We start from the raw sequence: 20,292 nt of genomic DNA on the forward strand, positions 1-20,292 counted from the left end.
TCTCTTTCCTTCATTACCTAACCACAATATAGACTTGGTTAAAATTTATGTATAATACAACACCTCTTGTATCAAGTAGAACGATTTTTCAGCCTTAATAAGCCGACGCGTAATCGAAAATAATACTCTATACTTAACAAACGCTTATAACAAACTTCCACGAATTTATTTACACGTAAGTTCATGCAAACGATACCTTCCAATATTTATCCTAAGAATACCGAGCAACAGATGCTCACATTTATAATCCTAAATTACACACCTTTCGGTAACCTCACACCTTATAATCACTTTAAACTCTATCCAGTACAAAAACTACCGCCGAACCACACGGTTACTCTTACAACATAACCTCTCTTAACCTAGATTTTACGGCCATAAAGTCCTCTGTCGTTTGAACGACAAGAAAATTCCGTCAGCTCCCACGGTATAATAACCTATTCGACAAAAGTAGTCTCGATCCGGTAGCACTGATGCTTCTCGTACCGATCGATTAACCTAACAGAGAGAAGCTTGACTGCGTGTAAAATCGAGCCACGAATTACATAAATCGCAGCTGGTATTACGTGGCCCCGCGTGAACGAGGGAAACGATTGAATTAGACGTCAGTCCGCGCAATCCGTCAGGGACGTAACGAAATCACTTATGAGATGGCGCAAATGTCGCCGTTAAATTACATTTAATGGCGTGGCGCGCGAACGTCACGCGAGAGAGGCGAGCGACCGTAATCGATGAATAAACGTGCTCTCGTAGTGGGATTCCGTGGAAAAGCGGCAAATGTGATTTTAATGTCAAGCGGCTCGCGCGAGTGGTAAACCCTTTATTTTCCACGGGCGTGTCTCTAACGATCTTGCTCGGATGGCTCGCGGCTACTTTTGCCATTTTGTTGCGTTAGGTTATGTTCGTTCGTTCCTCGGTAGAAATCGCCGCTCCGTGGTTACATCTATTGTGAATGCAAGACGACTCGAATCGTGAAATTCTGTCTGTCTATGATATGTTAAAAATTGCTTTGGATTTGATGACTGGGATTTTAGAGGAATTTTTTATTGTTGTAAAAGATTGCATACCTTTCAAAAATTTATTCTTTGCCCCATTAACTTACTATTAAATAACTTACAATTCAGTCAATTTTCATTGTTCCCACTTTAAGAAACTGACGAATATTCTTAAAACACGAATAAATACGTGTGCAAAACATCGATGCGAAAAGTCTTAGTTTTTTTGTAAAAAAATCCGAAAGAAGATCTAAAAAATGACGATCTAAACTATGTACAATAGAATACTCCCTTAAATAAAAACTCAAAGGAAACCGTGCATTTCTTTTACGACTAATAAACCAGAGCTCCATAATACACATTTTCGCGCAATTTTCTTTTTATGTCTGCACGAAAAATTCAGCCGTCGCATAACACGTTAATGACACCAAATGAAAATATGAATATTGGCGGGGGAAGGGCTTTAACAGACGAGAGCGCCAAGTCGTGTACCGGTATCGTACCTCGTACCATCGATTCCAGAGGGAGTTAGCGTGGCATTAAACCGCTAACGATCTCTACCGGACTAAATACGAGACGCATCGTTAGGGGCTCGGTCGCGTTAATGACGAGATCTTTCCGTCCCCTTTTTTTCCGACTCCTTTTCCGTTCGAACTTCTTACGGGCGACGCACGCTCCATTCCACCCTCGGCTAAAAGGATTCGACAATAAACAACGGCTAACCTCGAAATTAGCCGTGGCGTCGCGATCCACGTCAAAAACCCTCATACTTGCCTGTTAAGAGTGTATCTGGAGCCTTGTTTCGATGCTTTCTTAGGGTGGACGCTCGATGGATTAACGATGTTACGATGAGAAGGTTAGGGGAGTGAGCTTGATGATACTTTATGGACTATTTTTTAATTTTGATGGGCTTAGGTAGTAAGTTTGTGAGTAAAATAACGGTGTAAAGTTGCGAGTCACTTTGGAAATTTGTGGTAAATGAGACAGTGGGTAACACATTGTCCTTTTGTATAACTTCTATTAGATAACTTCTATTACAATTGGTTAGTAAAACTAATTATACAACTGTTTTAACTAAATTACAATAAACGTTATCAATAACAATATTGAAAAAGAAAATATTAATATTTCACGTAACCATAGCTACGTTAGAATTTCATACGAAAATATTCAGTATTTTTTCAGTTGTAGCATTTTTTCTAAAGTGTAATTTTCAAGCGAAATACGGTGAGTCCGTGCATGACAGATTCGGCGGGAAACGTGATAAGACACGTTCGATGAAATTGTGGAGATAGGACGGTGGATGCATCGTGTGTCAGGGAAAGTGAATTGTAAGTAGTATGTATGTGGTTGGTTTTATGTAATAGTGAGTAATTCTACGATCAGATTTCCGATAGGTAATATATATTGGGTGTGTAATTATCTAAATAGCCTATCAAGACGAAACTAAACGTTCACGTGTTCTTTTTAACACGTATTATACAACGAAAAACACATCATATTACAACAGTAGCTCGATAAAAACATTTTACAATCAAATTAAACTATATTTGAGCAATAGAAAATTCGTTATATTTAAATCTAACAAAAAGAATTTTTCTAATCACTCTAATAATATTCCCATTTGAACATTTCAAAGATACCAATTAATTCTAACCTCAAAATAAATATGACCACGTTGTTACCGTTGCAGACGATCAAGAGAAACCTATTGGGTCGAGAGACGTCGCTTGCTGACACGCAAGAAACGCGCCTTATCGCAGGTTAGTGTATCTAATTACCCGTGCCGTTTACGTCAACGATTTGCTGTGATTTACGGCGAAATTGTAGCGGCGACCTTCGTCCAGCCGGCGCGGCGCAGGTTCCGGGACACCGGCGGCGGGGTGGGGTTAAAGGGAAGGCGGACGGCTCGTGGGCACGGGCGACGGCGGACAGAGGGGAGGGAGAACGAATCAGCTAAGCGGTCCGCGGCTAAAAAACACTAAAGGGATTCGGTCATTTATCACGGCGTTGCTGCCCCCGGGGCACCACGGGAATGAAAAGGGGAGGAATATAATCCGTTGGACAGACTAATCGTGGACTAACTATCCACATATTATCTACAATAATTTCATGGTTCTAGAGCGGTGGGTGGGGGGTCCTACATCTGCACCGTATCGAAATGTGATTTCGTAGCGAAATCGTTCTACGAAGATACCGGAAAATATGTGCTTTGTTCTCGGTGTTCTGATTGGTCAAGATTGAAAGTCTATCGAGCGTTACAAAATAGATGGTATGTATTTTCAGTATGATTAGATTTTTCTGATGTTTGGAAATATTTTGTAGGTATTGTTCGTGATTTAATAGATATATACAGCGTGACCCATAAATTCCTTGTGAAAATTGTTACGATAACTGTAAAAAATGGAAAATTAATCTGTCGTGAATTTTTGGATGATAAATTTTGAAAGAATATATATAAAAAAGTCACAGTTTAGTGAATATTTCTACCTCCAACTGGAGCAAATACATCGAACGATTTTATGAACAATTTTACAATTAGAAATTCGAAAGTAACATAACCTAACCTCTTCAAAATAAAAGAAGAAAAAAAATAAATCCTCTATCACTGTCACCGCGTTTACATTCACAATTCAAACTGTAACCCTAATATTAGAGCACTTTAATTTTAACCTCAATCACAATTTTTTTTTTTTTTTAATCAGCCGGTATCAAATATACACTGCACAGCTTCCGAAAGTGCCTACGTGTCACGCTATCGAAGCAATTAAACGATCGATCATAGTTGTATACTGCAACCATCTATCTAAAAACGGGTAAAAATAACGAGTTAACCTTACATGCATATTCATGGGAACGTGGAAACAGCGCGGAGCAGCGTAAACCAGGAGATCGGCAACACAACAGAAGGTATTTTTTTCCCCTCTCGGCCGCGTTCGTTTCTCTCGTTTTCAAATAAAGAAAGCCCCGCGAATATACCCAGCTATCAATTCAGTCTGGGATCAATTTACAGTGTGTGTACGGGCGCGCGCGGTGTTTTGGTCAGCGAAACGCGCGCGCCCCGGTCCCAATTCGCGGCTGAGCTATTTTTGCTTCACGCTGCGGTCTGCGCACTCCTACCTTGCTCTCCTCCCGCGTGAATATACCAGCCGGCCGTGGCTGCAATTTTGAGGCCTGTCGCGCGTAAATAAAGTGAAGTCAAGCGTGGAAATTAATTAGTGTACCAACCGGGGCAAAGTATAGGGAAAATTCACCGGCATCGCCATTTAATTGACAAACAAATTTCATTAGTTGCCGCCGCCGACCCGCGTTACGCGTGTAAGCCGTTTCGTCTAATTAATACTAGCTTATTGAACAGCATCGTTACAATTTTTCCAAGCCGTTACATTTTATTGTACTATCCGACAACTTACAAGCGATATTTTTGTTTTCGTAATTTTTACCCGTTACTATTTTTACGCAAGAAACGGAGAAGGTAGAAAAATGTAGGTTAGGTTGAAATGAGAAAACATAAATGTGAATGTAGGGCGGAGTGTACAAATAATTTTGAAACAAATTCGCAGATTTCGAATCGAGGTTTAATTTATAGGTTTTCCATTCAGTTTACAAGATAGTGATTGTGAGGTTATGCAACGAGGTTAGATCAATTTTAACCTTCCTATCTCTTCCGACGTTTATTTTTACCAATATTATAATTAACGATAGTTAATCTTTCAAGTAATAGACATCACGTGTAACCACTTTGTAGAAAAATCCTCCATGTGAAACTTCGATTGCAACATGAAAACATGACATAAGAATGTAACAACGAATGTACACTGAATTTTCACCAACAACTGAAAACTATTCCTACTGCTTAATTCCAAGTATACTTCGATATTCCTCTTAAAATAAAAATCACAATAGTTCGAACACCACCTAGACGATACAGATCGAACTACATAATCGAAGTGAAGATCAGCGATCGTCGACTAAATTGCGTGAATTTCGTCAGAGGCGCTTACGTCGACCAATGGTAAAAATTCGTCGATGCTTATGAGAGAATACAGAGCAGGACAGTCGAGGACATATGGCGGATCATAGCAGAAGTACGCGTTAGGGTGCACATATAACGCGTTGAAATTACAGTGTAGCCAAGGTCCATCCATCATAACTGGGCCCATGGGACTCACGTACCGCCCCAACGTTTAAGTCGTTAGCAATTTCCTGCACGGGACTATTTTTCGGGCCCAAATTCCATATGGCCCGATAATATCCGATAATACGTCCTGCAGATTGGCGAAAGGATGTTCGTTTTGTTTCGTTGATAGTCGTGTCCGGTCGTGAGTGGATTATCCGTTCGAAAGCCAGTCTTTTCATAGAAAATTTTGCTGCGGCGATACGTGCGGAGCTATTCTATACATGTAGGCGCGGGCAATAGAATGTGATGATTTTAAAAGAGTTTTTATGAGATATAAAAATGGTATGTTGACATAATTATCGGTTATTTTAAAAAAATAATTGAATAATTATTAAATTGCGTTATATTTATAACAATTTTTTTGAATAAAATTGTCGAGTATACCACGATAGCTTTTTTAAAATCGTCACATTGCATTGCCATACCCGTTACATACCCTTAAACATTGTCGATTCGAGGTTAGGTTTCCTGCTTCGATCGGAAAACGGCGAGTCGTCTTCAATAACAGTAATCTCCGCAGGAAGGGCCTTTGTTTAAGTAATTCTGCCTGAGAGATTGTTCTAGCTCGTAAGCTCCTCTCCTTCACGGACACGCTTCGATTCTAATTTTCAATTACATACTTCCATCAGGTTGAGGGAGTGGAAGCTTTGCTTGGTGAATGTAAACGAGATAAACTCGTTAAACTGGAGCATCTTCGGATACTTGTGAAAATTTGAAGTTATAGTTTTTAGAATGTTTATGATAATCTGTATAATGATAAAGGTATCTGAGAAATGCGAAGTAATAAATTTACTTTTTTTTTGTTCTATAGTATAGTATGTTCTATAGTACCTAACCTAACCTTTGTATGGAATTCTAATGTTCTGAAGTTCGAAAGTATTAACCATAATCTTTGACACTTTACTAGAACTCTAAAATTTTAGAATTTTGGAATTCTTAAACTATAGAGTTCAAAATTTTAGTACTACAATGCGTAATGTTCTAGTTACTGCTTATATTAAAAAAATAAACATTATTTACATTTTTAATATTTATATTTCTCATATCACATATTTTTTATTAATATTCTGTCATACATAATGTTTTTAATTTCAGTGTAGATACTGCATTGTATTTCCTTAGAATATTTACAATTTTTGTATGATTACAATCTTTTTTTTTTGTTTCGCGCTACTTTACCGATACAGAAAACAGGTACTTGAAACACTAACAGAAAGCTACACCAGGGGGAAGCAGCGTACGGATCACTTTCACGCGAAATGCTCCTCTGATAACACTATGAAAACTATCAAATATAACTGAAAATTAGCTTTAAAAAATTCATTTAATTTACTATATAATTATCATACTAATTTTTCTACACCTTTAACTTTCACGTAAAATTAATGTATCACTGTAATTATTATTATTATCTTAAAATGGTAACCATTAATACACCCAATAAAAATCATTATTCAGATAAAAAGATAGATATTCAAGCAAAGACAATTTGTACCCAAACATCTCTGCAAGCGATTCAGTTAAATGAGAAAAATCTCCAAGATAAGGGGATAGCAACTGACGTGAATCGTTTCACTTCGTCGTGTATTCAATTGGAAGATAAAAAATCATCCGCATTTTGGTGTACGAACAACGATCCTGCCCCTCAGTGGCTGATCGAGGAAGCTCTCAACAGAGAGGCCGAGGTATGCAAAGAGTATGTATGTGTATTACAATATTGCAAAATTCTCGAACGAAAATTTCACCGATTCGTCAAAACTTTCCATTCATGTGTTGTTGAATTTCAAGAATTTTAGCGTTAAAATTTATAATTTGATTTTTTACATTTATTACTTTTTCAAGCCTTTCAACTGTCTATCCAGATGCAAGCTACCTAACCTGTTCTTAGGATGGTTTACAATTTTTTCTCACAACATTCGAAAATCTGTTACACTGTACTATTTAAATTTCATTTCATTACTTCAAATGTCAATTAATATCGTTATTTTAGGCTTACAAAAACAAAATAGAATGAAATAATCTTTCTCGAAGAATAATTCACCCCTACTATATATAACTTCATTAAATATATTATTGTATAATTATACTACGCTTAAAATTTTCCTTAAAAAAAGAAAATGACAATTTTTCGACGAAACAATACGATATGATTATAATGTAAATTCTACTTTTCCGTTCTCTTGAAACGAAAATCTACGTGGAATGGAATCAGCGCAGCGAGCAACGGACAAAGGGTGAAATAACGTCGAGGAAGGAGATCGAGTGAGTTTACGAAGCGAACACGTGTATAATAGATACGTGTGGCCGTTTTTAATCGAAAAAGTCCGACGATTTGTTTCACCAACCGAAAGAAATTCGCGTGGAAAATTCGATGGTGCGAAAATATGCGAAAATTAATGTAGCCCCCCGTGGATAAATGAAATATCGCGAGCTCTCGACGGAGAAAAGCTTTCAATGATAAAATGGAATTTATAAAACTATCCGATAAAATTCCGACACACCCGTAATCGTAACGCGTCTCCCGCTACGTATCGACCGTTTTGGGGTTCTTTCTTTTGAAATTGAATTTTTCGAAAAATAACGAGGATGACGTTCTGCTGATGGAAATTATTCACGAAATGAAGACAAATTTTACGATGTTATTTTGGAAATTGGAATATTTGTTTTGGGGTTGGAAAATGGCGGAAGATTTTTAAGGATAAAATCTTTGTATCGGAGAACTTTGGAGCTCTGGAAGATTAGAACTTAAGATGTTCGAAACTGTGGAACTCTCGGAGTTTAAAATTTTGAAATTGTAGAATTCTGGGACTCTGGAAATTTAGAATTGTGAAAATCTAGAACTCCACAATTTTCCAACTTTGGCACTCTAAATTTTTGAAAATCCAAAACTACGAAATTTCCAAATTTTGGAACTTTAAAATTTTCGATACAAATCTAATATTTTAATTTTAATAGTTATCGTTCGATTAGATACGAAACGATGATATCAAATCTCGAAGCGAAACTTGCTCAAACCAGACAGGAGCTTGAAGAAGCTATAACAGCAAAATTAAACGTAAAAGAAAAATATAAAAGGTAATATTACACAATTGTCTTGGACAATTGTTCTCCAATTTAAAATACATATTACATCTACTTTAGATACCTGGAAAATGCAAAAACCGAAGCTCGTGAAGAAAACGAGGTGTTACAAGAAAAAATTGTACGAATTTGTACATCTGTTTTGGAAAATTTTGGCCCCAGATCGTTGGATCGAAGAGGGAACATTTGTTATCAAATAAAATATCGCAGAAGATTAAAATGCCACGAAAGGATTTCGACTAAATTGCATACAAAAGTATGAACAGTAAAACGAATTACAGATTGTCCAACAAAATTTCAACGGAAGTCATTTAAAGTACTCTTGAAATGTCAGAATTTCCCTGGAAAATTATTTATTCCAAATTTCAACACATTCTAATGCTTAAAAAGCACAAGATACAAAATTGTATTTTTTCCAGTTTCCACAGCATACTTTGTAACATGCGTGGGCAACTGGTGGCCCTGTGGGCAGGATACTGCCCGCGACTGCCCTCAATCCGCCCCGCGGGCAGAATATTGCCCGTGACTTCTTTTAATTTTGCCCGCAATCCGTCACCGCGAACTTTTAAATTAAATTCAACCCTTTAGGTATTAATAACTATCGTGTTTCGCTTTATTATTTTCTACACTCTGGTTATGTTCTAGCCCTGCCTTAGGCACGTCCCAGCGAAGCGAGGTTATTCTTAAATTGGACAGAGTATACATATTATATTCGTACGTAGACATGCCAAAATTCATTTAGTTTGGCCCTTGACACTCGAAGTGAGAATGATAATTTTGCCCCAGAACCAGGAAAAGTGCTATATGCCATAGTATTTCCATTATATGCCCGTTACATTTCCATTATTCCCAATTCAATCTTACATTACAATTATCCAAAATTTCTCTTCAGTTTTCAACAGAGAAAAATATCGTACATATATCAAATGAAAATACAGAAGAATTTATATATAATAAATAAACGAGAAAAAAAACACCGTAGAATCAATAGGAATTCTTTTATCGAAATGGCAAAAGTAATAGCGTACGTTTCACGCGTTTCACTTATGTCAGCTGCGGATGGCAGTGGCGAAATCGACGAAATTGAAACGAGAATTGGCGGCGGCGCGGAAAACGGTGAAAAATAAATCAGAGGAGTACGAATCGATCAGCAAATGCTTCGGCCAGCTGAAGCAAGAAATGGAGGTCACAGAGACGAATTTGAACAATCTGATCGCCGAGAATCTTTCGCTGAGGAAAAAGATGGAGGATACGCGAGACTGGTTGCAGCACACTGTGGGGAAAGAACGACATACAGCTCATTTTCGAGATATGCACAAGAACAGGGAATTGACGAGCTTGAAGAAAAAAGTTGAGGAAGATTCTGCGACGATTGCTCAACTTAGAAACAAGTATTAGAAACAAAATTTTCATTTCGTTGAAAATGAGAATGTCACGGTGTAAAAATTCTGCCATTAGTGTATAGATCCTATAAGGAAATTTAGGGCAGCTGTACTTTATTTTGAAACTACAAAAAAAAAAAAAAAACAAAGAATCGATTTTTCGATTTTTGGAGAAATTTTTTTCCTGAAAAATCTCCATTTTTGGAGAATGAATTTTTGTACGATTTTCAGTTTTCTTTTATCGTTTATTTTGTCTTCGATGAAATAAAAATTGTAGTTTGTTTTAACTGCGTCACACTTCTTGTATTATTTCATTAATAAAGAATTAATAATTTAGATTGGTGCGTTCGGAATCAGCAAATGCGAACAAGGGATTTTTACTAAACAGTTACAAGAGTCAACTGGCAGACCTAAATAAAGAAAAGACACAGCTGATGTCCAGGTTGACCGGTTTAGAAAATCAAATTAGCGCTGTTAGAAATAGCAATTCACAATTGAAAGGAAAAGTGTGTATTTTGAGTGAAAATTAAAAAGTGTAACATGTATTTTTTGAGTATTTTCTATTATTGATGAATCGTTTTTAACAGATCTCGGTTTTGAACTTTGAAAAGGATAAATTACTAACTGATAATGAAAAATCAAAGACAAACATAACCCAAAAAGTAAGACTATATATTTAAGAAAATATGTTAAAAATTTATTTCATCTGTTATCGTTAGATGGAAACAAAGTGTGATAAAAAATGTGAGGAAACTGTACAATATGAAGTTGAAACTATCAGGTCTAAATATGAGGAAACTATTAAGTCCATGAACACCAAAATGGCGTTCACTAAAAATCAGAACAACGAATACTCAAAAGCCATCAAGGTACAAAACAATGATATAAAATTGAAATTAAAAATACCTACGATATAATTGATAAATCAAATAGTTGAACCAGAATTATGCAGAATTAAATTTAAAAAATTTCGTATAATTTTAAATATAAATTTTGTAGGTTATAAAACATTTAGAATATTACAAATGTTATTTAAAAGATAAACACTAAAATTATTTTAATCACTAGAAATGTTTTGTTAAATCAGGAATTCTTAAAGAAGCTCTATGAACATCATAGAAACCACAAAACGCCAAGAAGTTCATATGAAAGTGATGCAAGTGAAAAGGAGGCTCATGAAACTGCATGTAATATTTTAAATATGACGCCAGATGAATTGACCGGCTTTATCAATGGAAAAGCTTCAAATTCTGTAATTTTTTTTACTAACGATTAATCTGTTATTTTATCAACCTAACATAACCTAATCTGACCAAATTTTGTAGACTAATCCTTGGTTAGTGGAATTAAATCGCATAATTGCAACAAGTTACTTTTCTGAAAATCTATCGATGTTTTTACTGAAAAAGACAATGAAAAAAGTGAAAATATAATGGAGGATTCAATAAAGAAGGGACCCATAAATTCTTTTCAAAATCTTTTCACTGTATATTAATAAACAAAATGTACAATACAATATTGTTTTCGGTATAATTTAGAAATAAATACAATTCTCCTTTTCTAAAAGTTCAGTGTATATCGAAGTAGTATAAAAGTGAACGAAAACCGTCACCAACCCTCGTGATACTTTCTTTGGTTCTCTACTGTAGATCATAATTGAACATAACGTGTTAACTGACCTCATTTCTCAATCAGAAATTGGAAAAGAAAAATTTTAACCAGTTATTTTATTGATTATTAATTAATAAATTATTACATTTTAAATATTTCAAATGACAAGTTAATTGTCTCCCTCAGTTAATAGGTTAGGTTTCAAATTTATGTCTAGCAACAGGAAACTAATACAAAAGTTTCTTTGAAAGAGTTCTGTATTAAAAATACTATTATAGCAGTAAGTACTAAAGTAACCACCACAATTGGTGATTTCATAAATACAGATAAATAAGTAGGAATAGTAACATAGATCACAATACATTCCATTGCAATAGTGCTTGAAAAAACATTCATAACTTAGAACCATTAAGTAAAAACATCTTTCCAAATTTAATATCATTCATGTTCAACAATAGTCACCATCGGTGTACAGAAGTAATGAAATAAATCCAAATATTTTCCAAACAAATTCAGCAAAAAAAGACCATGTTATATCAAAGCAAACAGTAGTCAAAACTCTTCTTCAAAATCCATAACCAATTCTAAAGAAAAATTTGGAAATCCATTCATTATTCAATTATCGCTCTGCAGTTCACTGGAACCAGTAGCATCTGGTGCTTTCTGAAGCTGAGCACTCTGAAATCTCTCATAGCCATTATTCTCTCCAAAGATTTTTCTCCCAGGGATCTTTTCATCATCTTTCACACTCACTTCTGTTCCAATCTGCACTGGCCATGGTAGATTTCCCTGATTCCTCACAGAAATCTGATTAGCCAGTTTCCTGTCATTGTTCTGATCAAAATGATCATTATTCCTGAGACTGTCCAGTGTTACCTTACGTCTACTCTCATCTTCAGGGTATGGATAAGGTCTATCCGAAAAACTGGACCTCTTAGAGTAAGAATCATAACCATCATACAAGTGTCTATACCTGTATCTGCTAGGATCAACATTCCCTGGTATACGTTTAAAAGTTCCATCCCTAGAAACAGGTGATCTAGTCCCATCATAGGATCTAGGATAATTCCTCAAGTCCACAGGCTTTCTAACTACTTCTGGTAGTGTAGCATAATATATAATTCTCTTACTCTTAGGTGTAGCTCTGCTTCTACCATAAAGATCCAAATCCTCATCCCTAAATCTGTCATAATAATAAGAATAATCATTGGGTACACGCATATAGTAGTCTCTTTCCATTCTGTATCTGTCAGGATAATAGTAACTGAATCCGCGACGGTAGGCGACAGGATCATAGTCTCTGTCCCTTATAGCGTTTCTGTACCATGGAAAGTCATATTCATCATAGCCTCTAGTCACTGGCATGTCTCTAGCTTCTCTATGTTCATAACTTCTTCTGTGGTGACTTGTTACAAAACCTGCTCTTGGAGCTTGATAACTTCTTGCATTTGGTAGATCTTCATCCTCCACTGTTTGTTGGATCATCTGATCTAAACCACTCCTATGAGGATATTCTATGGACAGTGGTTGAGTGGACCAAGTCTCTGGAGAATTTAAACGTACTTCTCTGACATTTTTTGCAGTGGCTATTTGTTCCAGTTTTGTCTCATTTTCTGTGTCACGACGAATCCTTGACATACCTTCTTTCTCTTCGTCTGCGATTTCTTCATTGATGGAGCCTTTGTTGTATTCTGGTTTGAGAATTGTCATCATGAGACCTGTTCTGAATATTTTGTCCCCGACTTCTGCTTCATTTGTCTCGTCGTGGTTCTCATCATGGTCGTAGAAGGAATTTGCGTAAATGGGTTCGAATTTTTGGCTGAATGCAAAGTGTTTAGTCGAGGGAACAGCGTTTGGTTCAACAGGCTGTGGTTGGTTAAGGTTTAGGTTTCTTTGAGTAGTTTCGAGGGGGGTTAGATGGCCTACACCGCTTACACTACGAACTTCGAAAGCGGAAGAGTCGAGACGCGGCCATGATGGATGATTCCAGTAATCGGTGGCATATGGGAGAACCTGCCAGGCTTTGCCTACTCCAGCTGCGCTGATTTCTGGCAGGAGGAGGAGTATGCGGGATATTTTAAGCAGAAGCAGCCGCATCTTTGGTTATCTGGAATGAAAAAAGTAAGATAGGTACAAAAAAAAAGAAAGTAAACATACCCTAACATAACTTAACCTAACCTGACCTAACCTAATGCATTAAACTTTCGAAAAGATACTAAGTTCAAGGGAAAAAAATGACTATTTAAATCTGTAAAATCTTAAAAAAGTGTTGTGAAACATAAACTTCTAAATATAGCAAGTATATGTTCACAAAGCTAATTCAATCTGCCTGAACAAGAAAAAAGGAACGATAATAATGCGTAGCTATGATGATTCGCATAAATTAACCGTGAATGTCAGAGTTAGAGCTTTCACCAAACCGGCGGCAGACATTTAATGACCGTTCCGTCCGGTAGGATACGCGCGATCAGATGAAATCGTGTCCTCGGCCGCGCCGCCGATTCCCCATAACAAATATAATTTCCCAGCCGTTTCCGCGGCATTATGCGCCGAGTTCCGGGCAACACATAGATCCGGTCGCTTGATTGTTCACTCGACTACATTTACCATAACATCCTCCCGCCAAATCGAACCAGAATCTGAATCGTCGATGCGCGCGCACGCGCTGAGTTCAATGCACTAATATGGCGAATGATTCCGCTTGCGAAATATGTATTCGATGACAATAGACATTGTCAAAAATTTTCTATTATTGTTTGAATAAGTATAATACTTTTATTGTTGGATTAAATTGTTAGAAAATGTTCTCATTTTTTTTACACCTTTATTTAATTTCACGTTGTTTTATTATAGGTTATGTTAGTTCGTTTACTTTGTTACTCTTTCTGCTCAACAAAGTACGAAAATGGAAAAATAGAAAATAGGATTACGACGTAAAAAGGTTTTTTGAAAAGACCAGTATTTAAAAAATATATGAGTACCGAAATATGAAAACAGCATAATATTGAAAATTACTAAAAACTTTAATTAACCCCTTGACACTTATGCCCGTGTCTCGCACGTAACAACTAATATTTCATTATTCTTTCTATTATGGCAAAAAAGTAAGTTACACTATTATAAATAATAAAGGGAAACTTATTTTTATACGCCTAGGAATTAATTTGAAAAAAGTTGATTTTATTTGGCACATTAAGTTGAGAAAAATGTGAAGGTTAAGGAGTTAAAATACTAAAAAATACTAATATTGAAATACCAATACGGAAAATGCTAATTTCACATCACCGTCGTTCCCAAATTAAAAGCCACTGGCAAAAATAAATCACTGGAACGATGAACATGAAAACTCACCCTTCGATCACCGTGAAACCGGACTCTTTCGTCGGGCGATAAGCCCACCGTGAAATCGGCTTATCTTCCCGTATTAATCGCGCAAAATCGACTTACGAATCCGTGGACCGTGTCGAACGGAACGTTACATACGAGGCACAACTGGTTTTTGTCCGGCTCCCGCGCGCATGCTTACATTGTGTATACCAGGCGATAAAGAAAACGCGCGACAAGGAAGCGAAAAGGTTTGGACGTCTCAGCATAGCGGAACAAATCTTCAACAGGAAGATCTCTCCTCCGTTATAACATCGGCTCCGCACAGTTATGCTTGCTGTTTTACAGTTAACCTTCACGTTTCGGGTCTCTCCTAATTACTAGTGTCTCGCGGTGGAATTTCGACGCAAAAAACTGGACGATGAATGAACGAGAAGAAAGAGTTTGAAGTGGGACGAGAATGTTGGAACTTTGATGATTTGTTGGTTGGATAAGGGAATACGTGTGTTTGGGCGATTAATGTATGGTGTATATTAGAGGTTATGTTTTTTTCATTGGGATGAATAAGATGAATTTGATATTTCGAAAGAGTATTTTAAGTATAAAAATTGAATTGATTTAATCAGTTTTGGTGATAAATTAAGAATAATGTTCATTAACAATTTCATTTGACGAAGTTATCGAAATTAAAGAATGGGTGTTATGAAATATTGCAGTGGGATATGTTGAAGTATAAATTGTAATCATTCTAGGACGGTTATAAAATAATGTTATTCTAATTATTATTATTAGCTGTTGTTATAGAATTACATTATATGTAAGTATTATCAATTATTATTAGATTTGAATCTTATTCTTTCATGATATATTAAATAATGATTTAATTGCTAGATCTTGAAAATTGTATTATTTATCATTTCCTCACATAAAAACAACCATTACGGTATACTGTGTTATACATGTATATACAGTTAAAAGACTCAGCATCTTTAAATTAAATCTTCGAATATACATCGCGACGAATTTCAGAATATACAATGAACGTGTTAAATAGCATAAACCAATAAATTTTACTTTGTGTAGAATAAAATAAAATTTACATTATCAATAATACATTAATTCAAACTTGACGAAAAAATACAATTGTTTACAGTTTTATATTAAAATGTAAAATTTTCTTTATTTTATTTTAAAAAGGTGAATAAAATTTATCGAAAAAGTAATTCATCGGTGACATAGTACGATCAATTTCTTAACATTGTATACTAAAATTCATAACTGTACGGAAGTCTGTAAAAAAAAAAATAAAATCAAAAGTTAAAACTGAAGGGAAAGATTTACCTGGATTCCAGAGCGTGGCCGGCTTCCGAATGTCGTTGACTGCCCGGAGTTACCACGATTACTACGGTCCGCAAACTACGGCTTCCCGGTTTACTCCAGCTTCGTATCTGCATACCGTGTGCTGTTGTCGCCGCTAAAACACGCTCACCCCTCTCTGCTCGCGGGCTCAACTGCCGCTCTCAATTGGTCGCCGTTTTTAACTGTAATTCTTGTACCGAAAGATAGGTAAATGCCTTCCTCTGCGCTTACAGCGCCAACAGGATCGAGAGAAATCGTTTAACGAAGTTTATCGGTACCGGTACAGAAATGCATTGCCACGCCTGATCGTTGATGGAGAAAAAACACAGTTCTCAGAGTTCTGGGATTTCTAAGAAATGTCATAAAAATGGTATATTCAACTTCTTCAAATATACTTGTATAAAATAATTAAGAAATTAAGGATTATGATAATGAATTAATTCAAATTTATTATTTATTATTTATTCCTACACTAGAGTCACCAAGCATTATCACTTTTATTCTTTTTTATCTAAGAATTATATTAATATTAATATCCATGTTAAGGTATAATATGTATTAAAAGGGACATTGATACAGGAATTGGGTAGATGTAATAAAATATAAATACATAGCTTTATTAATATCGAAAAAAGTTTACTTTGTGTAAGAAAATTAATTTGATCAAGTTAATTTTAGTTATAACTACTGATACCTATAATTTCATTTAGGGTTCACCACCTTTATGAAAGGAACAGTGTACGCAATCACCTTGGATGAGCAATCGTTTTCACTCTGCATCTCTATGCATTAATTTGCAGCGTACAAAAAAAGCGGAATAGAGAGTGCAGGCTGAAAATAGAATGGTTCTGAATAAATTGTAAACAGCATAATACATAATAGCGCTGTCATGCGCTGCGGTGCATAAACTAGGGTAAATTCTAACGCGTGTAGTAAAAGATCGTGCAAAGATTGCTAAGAAATAAAAATCTGTCAAACACATTATAAAATGACATTATGTGATGAACTTTAATATAAAATTAAAAAATTATATATCACGGTTATCAAAATTGAATTAAACATTGCAATGTATTTGATATAATTAAATCAGCATTTGATTCAAAAATAAATTATACAGGGTGTCCCGTAACTCCTCGAACACCCGGAAATGGGGGGTTGTTGGGGTGATTCTGAACAACTTTTTCCTTTACCAAAATGTTGTTTAAAGCTTCATTTTTGAATTATTAACGAAAAACATTGGCCAATCAGAGCGCGCGCAAAGCTCGCGCTCAGAGACGAAGAACAGAGGCTCACCCGCGCGCGATCGAACAAATGCGTACGCGTTAAAAACGACCTTCGCTGTTTTCTTCACGATTCCGACTATTTGCAGTTTTTTCAAAAATTTATACAAATGTCGGAATGACGGGAAAAACCCATTTCTCTAAGTCTTATAAAAATAGCGGTGCAAAGTCAAATTTTTTTGACAGCGATCGATAACCGAGAAGTCACTCGTATGCGTCGTTCATGCGGGTGAATCTCTGTTCTCCGCGCGCGCTCTGATTGGCCAGTGGTTTTCGTTAATAATTCAAAAATGAAGCTTCAAACAACATTTTGGTAAAGGAAAAAGTTGTTCAGAGTCACCTATAAGCACAATATTTTCCTTTAATTCGAAACATATTTAAATTAATTAGAATATACACCGTATATATTGGAAATTCGCCATAACAGAACCTAACCTATACGCGTCTTATTCTTTTTTCATGTAAACGCGTAATATCGATCCTTCAATTCGAATGAAAATAGTACGTGCTACTATACGTATAGGTTAGTGACGTCGCTTTATCGTAGACGTTTGAGCTGCTACTGTTACAATGTTTTACTAACTCGTAAGTTATATTAAGTCCATTAATGAAACATGGTGTTAAATTAATGTAAATAGTTTAAGCAAATTGCTATTTATACTCTACATATACTAATCCGTTAGTCACTCTCGCAATAATAAAAAAATGGCAGAGGAGGGAAAAAAGATTTCCTTCGGCTTCGCGAAGTCTATTAAAAAACCTGTGTTAAAAAATCCTGTGCCACAAGAAGAGAAGAAAGTAGACTATATCGAGTGTCTTGATGAGAAGGGAATTAAAGTAATAGGGTATGTAAAAAAAAGATAGTTTTTATTATGAATGCGTAACCTTAACCTAACCTCAAACTTTGCCAACCCTTTTCATTTTTTCAACGCTGATTTTATATTTCAGTGAGGAAGAAAAGAAAGATGAACCTCTAGTTATTCCACTGCTTGGTTCAAAGACTTGGCATGATAGAATTGTTAACAAAATTGATGCTGATATCTTTGAATCTAAGACAAATAAAGAAAAAACAGAAGAAACTAGCGATGATCAGGAAGAAAAGCCAACATTGTCTAATGGAAATTCATTACCAGAAACACAGAAAATAAAACTAGAACCGGTAGAGAATATTGAAAATAAAATTGTGACTTTGGAAGAACAGGCAGCTAACGAAATCATTGAAGACCTTAAGTCAAAAGACAAACAGGAAACTGAAACTAAGGACCTGACTTTACCTTTAGTTGAAGATCAAGCATTAAGAGGCAAAGAACAGGTACATTGTTATTATACAGATGTATTATATTATTTGCATGTTGTAAATAAATATTATTTTACTTTTTCTTTAGTCTACGTTAGAAGATTATGAAAAGATTCCTGTTGATGCTTTTGGAGTAGCAATGTTACGGGGGATGGGATGGCAACCAGGGAAAGGGATTGGTAAAAATGAAAAGTAAGAGTTTTATTTTACATGAAATAGATGCTGTATATTTAATACGAATATTTTCTTGCATTAAATAATTTTGTATAATATTTGTCACAGAATGGTCTCAGCTGTTCTGCCAGAATTACGACCAAAAGGCATGGGTCTCGGAGCGGACAAAGTAACACTACAAAAGCAAAATACAGATTCAAAGAAACAAGAAGAAGAACTGAAAATTGAGAAGGGAACGTTTGTAAAAATCATAGCCGGAAAACAAAGCAATAGTTATGGTCAAATAGAGGGTTTTGATGATGATGCAGGAAGACTTATAATAAAACTGGCTCTTGGAGGAAATGCAATATCTGTAAATGAATTCATGATACAACCAGTTACTAAGTCTGAATATTCAAAAAATTCAAAAGTCCTAAGTTAGTATGAATAATTAGTTTTTCATTAAGGGACTTTTAAAAATGAATAATAAATTTGAACGTATATATATACAGAATCAGAAATTCAAAAACTTATGTATTTTTACGTATGTATTTTTTACACATTATTTTTTAAAGGTCTCCAATTTTTATCAGAGTTATGATAAATATAGAGGTTTTAGCCTTTAGTATTTTATGAGGTTAATTTTAGATGCAAAAAAGTATGAAGAATACAAGGACAAGGAATCCAAGGAGCTCAAGCAGAAGGAAAGTAAGAAGAAAAAATCATCTTCTGAACATTCTGAAAATTCTGAAGATGATAAAAGCAATATCGAAGAAAAGAAAGAGAAGATTGTCTCACATGATAAAAACAAGCATGATAAAGAAGATGATAAGAAATCGAAAAGTCGAAAGAGACACTCAGATTCTGACAGCAATAGTGACAGTGATAATGGGAAGAAAAAAAGAAGAGGAAGAAGTAGTTCTACTAGCAGCGAATCTTGCAGATCGAAAAAGTCTAAAAAATCGAAGAAACACAAGAAACATGCTTATTCGCCAGAAAGGTCGAGTAAAAAGCATAAGAAAAAGAATAAGGAAAAAGAAAAAACTAGGGACAAGAAATCAAGAGATCACACGGACAGGCGAAAACACAAGAAACATAAGAGATCAAGATCCCGATCATCCAGCAGGCGGTAACACTTTTCCGGAACATAATCAGTCATTTTATTTTCATGACGAACTGTACAATTTTGTTTATACACATTTTTGTAATAAAATGTATTTTTACAAAAGCATTGTTTTCCTTATCCTTAACTGTAAAATTAGAAATGCAAAAATATTTGCAATTGTGTGAAGCAGTGCACATAACCTCGAAAGAAATTATGGTATTGAATATCGGTTGGCAAGTAATAGTGAGAACAATGTCGAGTGAGTTCACTTACTTTTTAAGCAATGTCATGGATAAAGTATAAAACATATATAATATGATACATTTAATTTTTGAAACGTTATTTTCAGCATTACGTTTAGCATTAGTGCAACTCAAAGTAAACGAAGCTAAAGTTACAAATATAGAGCGAGCAGTTTCGTTCATTTCAAATGCGAAAAAGCAGAACGCTGACGTTGTCGCCCTTCCCGAATGCTTCAATTCACCATACGGAATACGTAATGTTTTTTTTATATTTCTTTTTAAT

The 20,292-nt window shown here is 35.4% G+C and overlaps 4 protein-coding genes across 4 annotated transcripts in view; 3 read left to right on the plus strand and 1 right to left on the minus strand.

Annotated features, from left to right (window-relative positions):
• Positions 1-2,664: 2,664 nt before the first annotated feature.
• On the plus strand, positions 2,665-11,071 carry LOC108571492 (major antigen-like). The gene is made up of 11 exons (XM_017933548.1): positions 2,665-2,758; positions 6,634-6,860; positions 7,388-7,437; positions 8,146-8,250; positions 8,317-8,512; positions 9,310-9,647; positions 9,976-10,144; positions 10,226-10,300; positions 10,358-10,507; positions 10,726-10,890; positions 10,964-11,071. Exons 1-11 carry the CDS (start codon positions 2,665-2,667, stop codon positions 11,069-11,071), a joined length of 1,677 nt encoding a protein of 558 aa, XP_017789037.1.
• Positions 11,072-11,864: 793 nt separating this feature from the next.
• Positions 11,865-13,346, minus strand: LOC108571612. Its single transcript, XM_017933688.1, has one exon. The coding sequence runs from the start codon at positions 13,344-13,346 to the stop codon at positions 11,865-11,867; it is 1,482 nt and encodes a 493-aa protein (XP_017789177.1).
• Positions 13,347-17,776: 4,430 nt separating this feature from the next.
• On the plus strand, positions 17,777-19,803 carry LOC108571546 (G patch domain and KOW motifs-containing protein). Its single transcript, XM_017933613.1, has 5 exons — positions 17,777-18,057; positions 18,161-18,524; positions 18,598-18,701; positions 18,792-19,099; positions 19,311-19,803. The coding sequence occupies exons 1-5, from the start codon at positions 17,918-17,920 to the stop codon at positions 19,793-19,795; spliced, it is 1,401 nt and encodes a 466-aa protein (XP_017789102.1). The 5' UTR covers positions 17,777-17,917; the 3' UTR covers positions 19,796-19,803.
• A 123-nt stretch (positions 19,804-19,926) lies between these two features.
• The window catches only part of LOC108571493 (omega-amidase NIT2), a 2,831-nt gene continuing 2,465 nt past the window's right edge, over positions 19,927-20,292 (plus strand). The window contains exons 1-2 of the mRNA XM_017933549.1: positions 19,927-20,026; positions 20,117-20,263. Of these exons, the coding sequence (XP_017789038.1) occupies positions 19,927-20,026; positions 20,117-20,263 (247 nt within the window). The remainder of the gene's footprint in view (positions 20,027-20,116; positions 20,264-20,292) is intronic.

The sequence above is a fragment of the Habropoda laboriosa genome, unplaced genomic scaffold, assembly GCF_001263275.1.
Source record: "Habropoda laboriosa isolate 0110345459 unplaced genomic scaffold, ASM126327v1 scaffold40, whole genome shotgun sequence".
NCBI lineage: Eukaryota > Metazoa > Arthropoda > Insecta > Hymenoptera > Apidae > Habropoda > Habropoda laboriosa.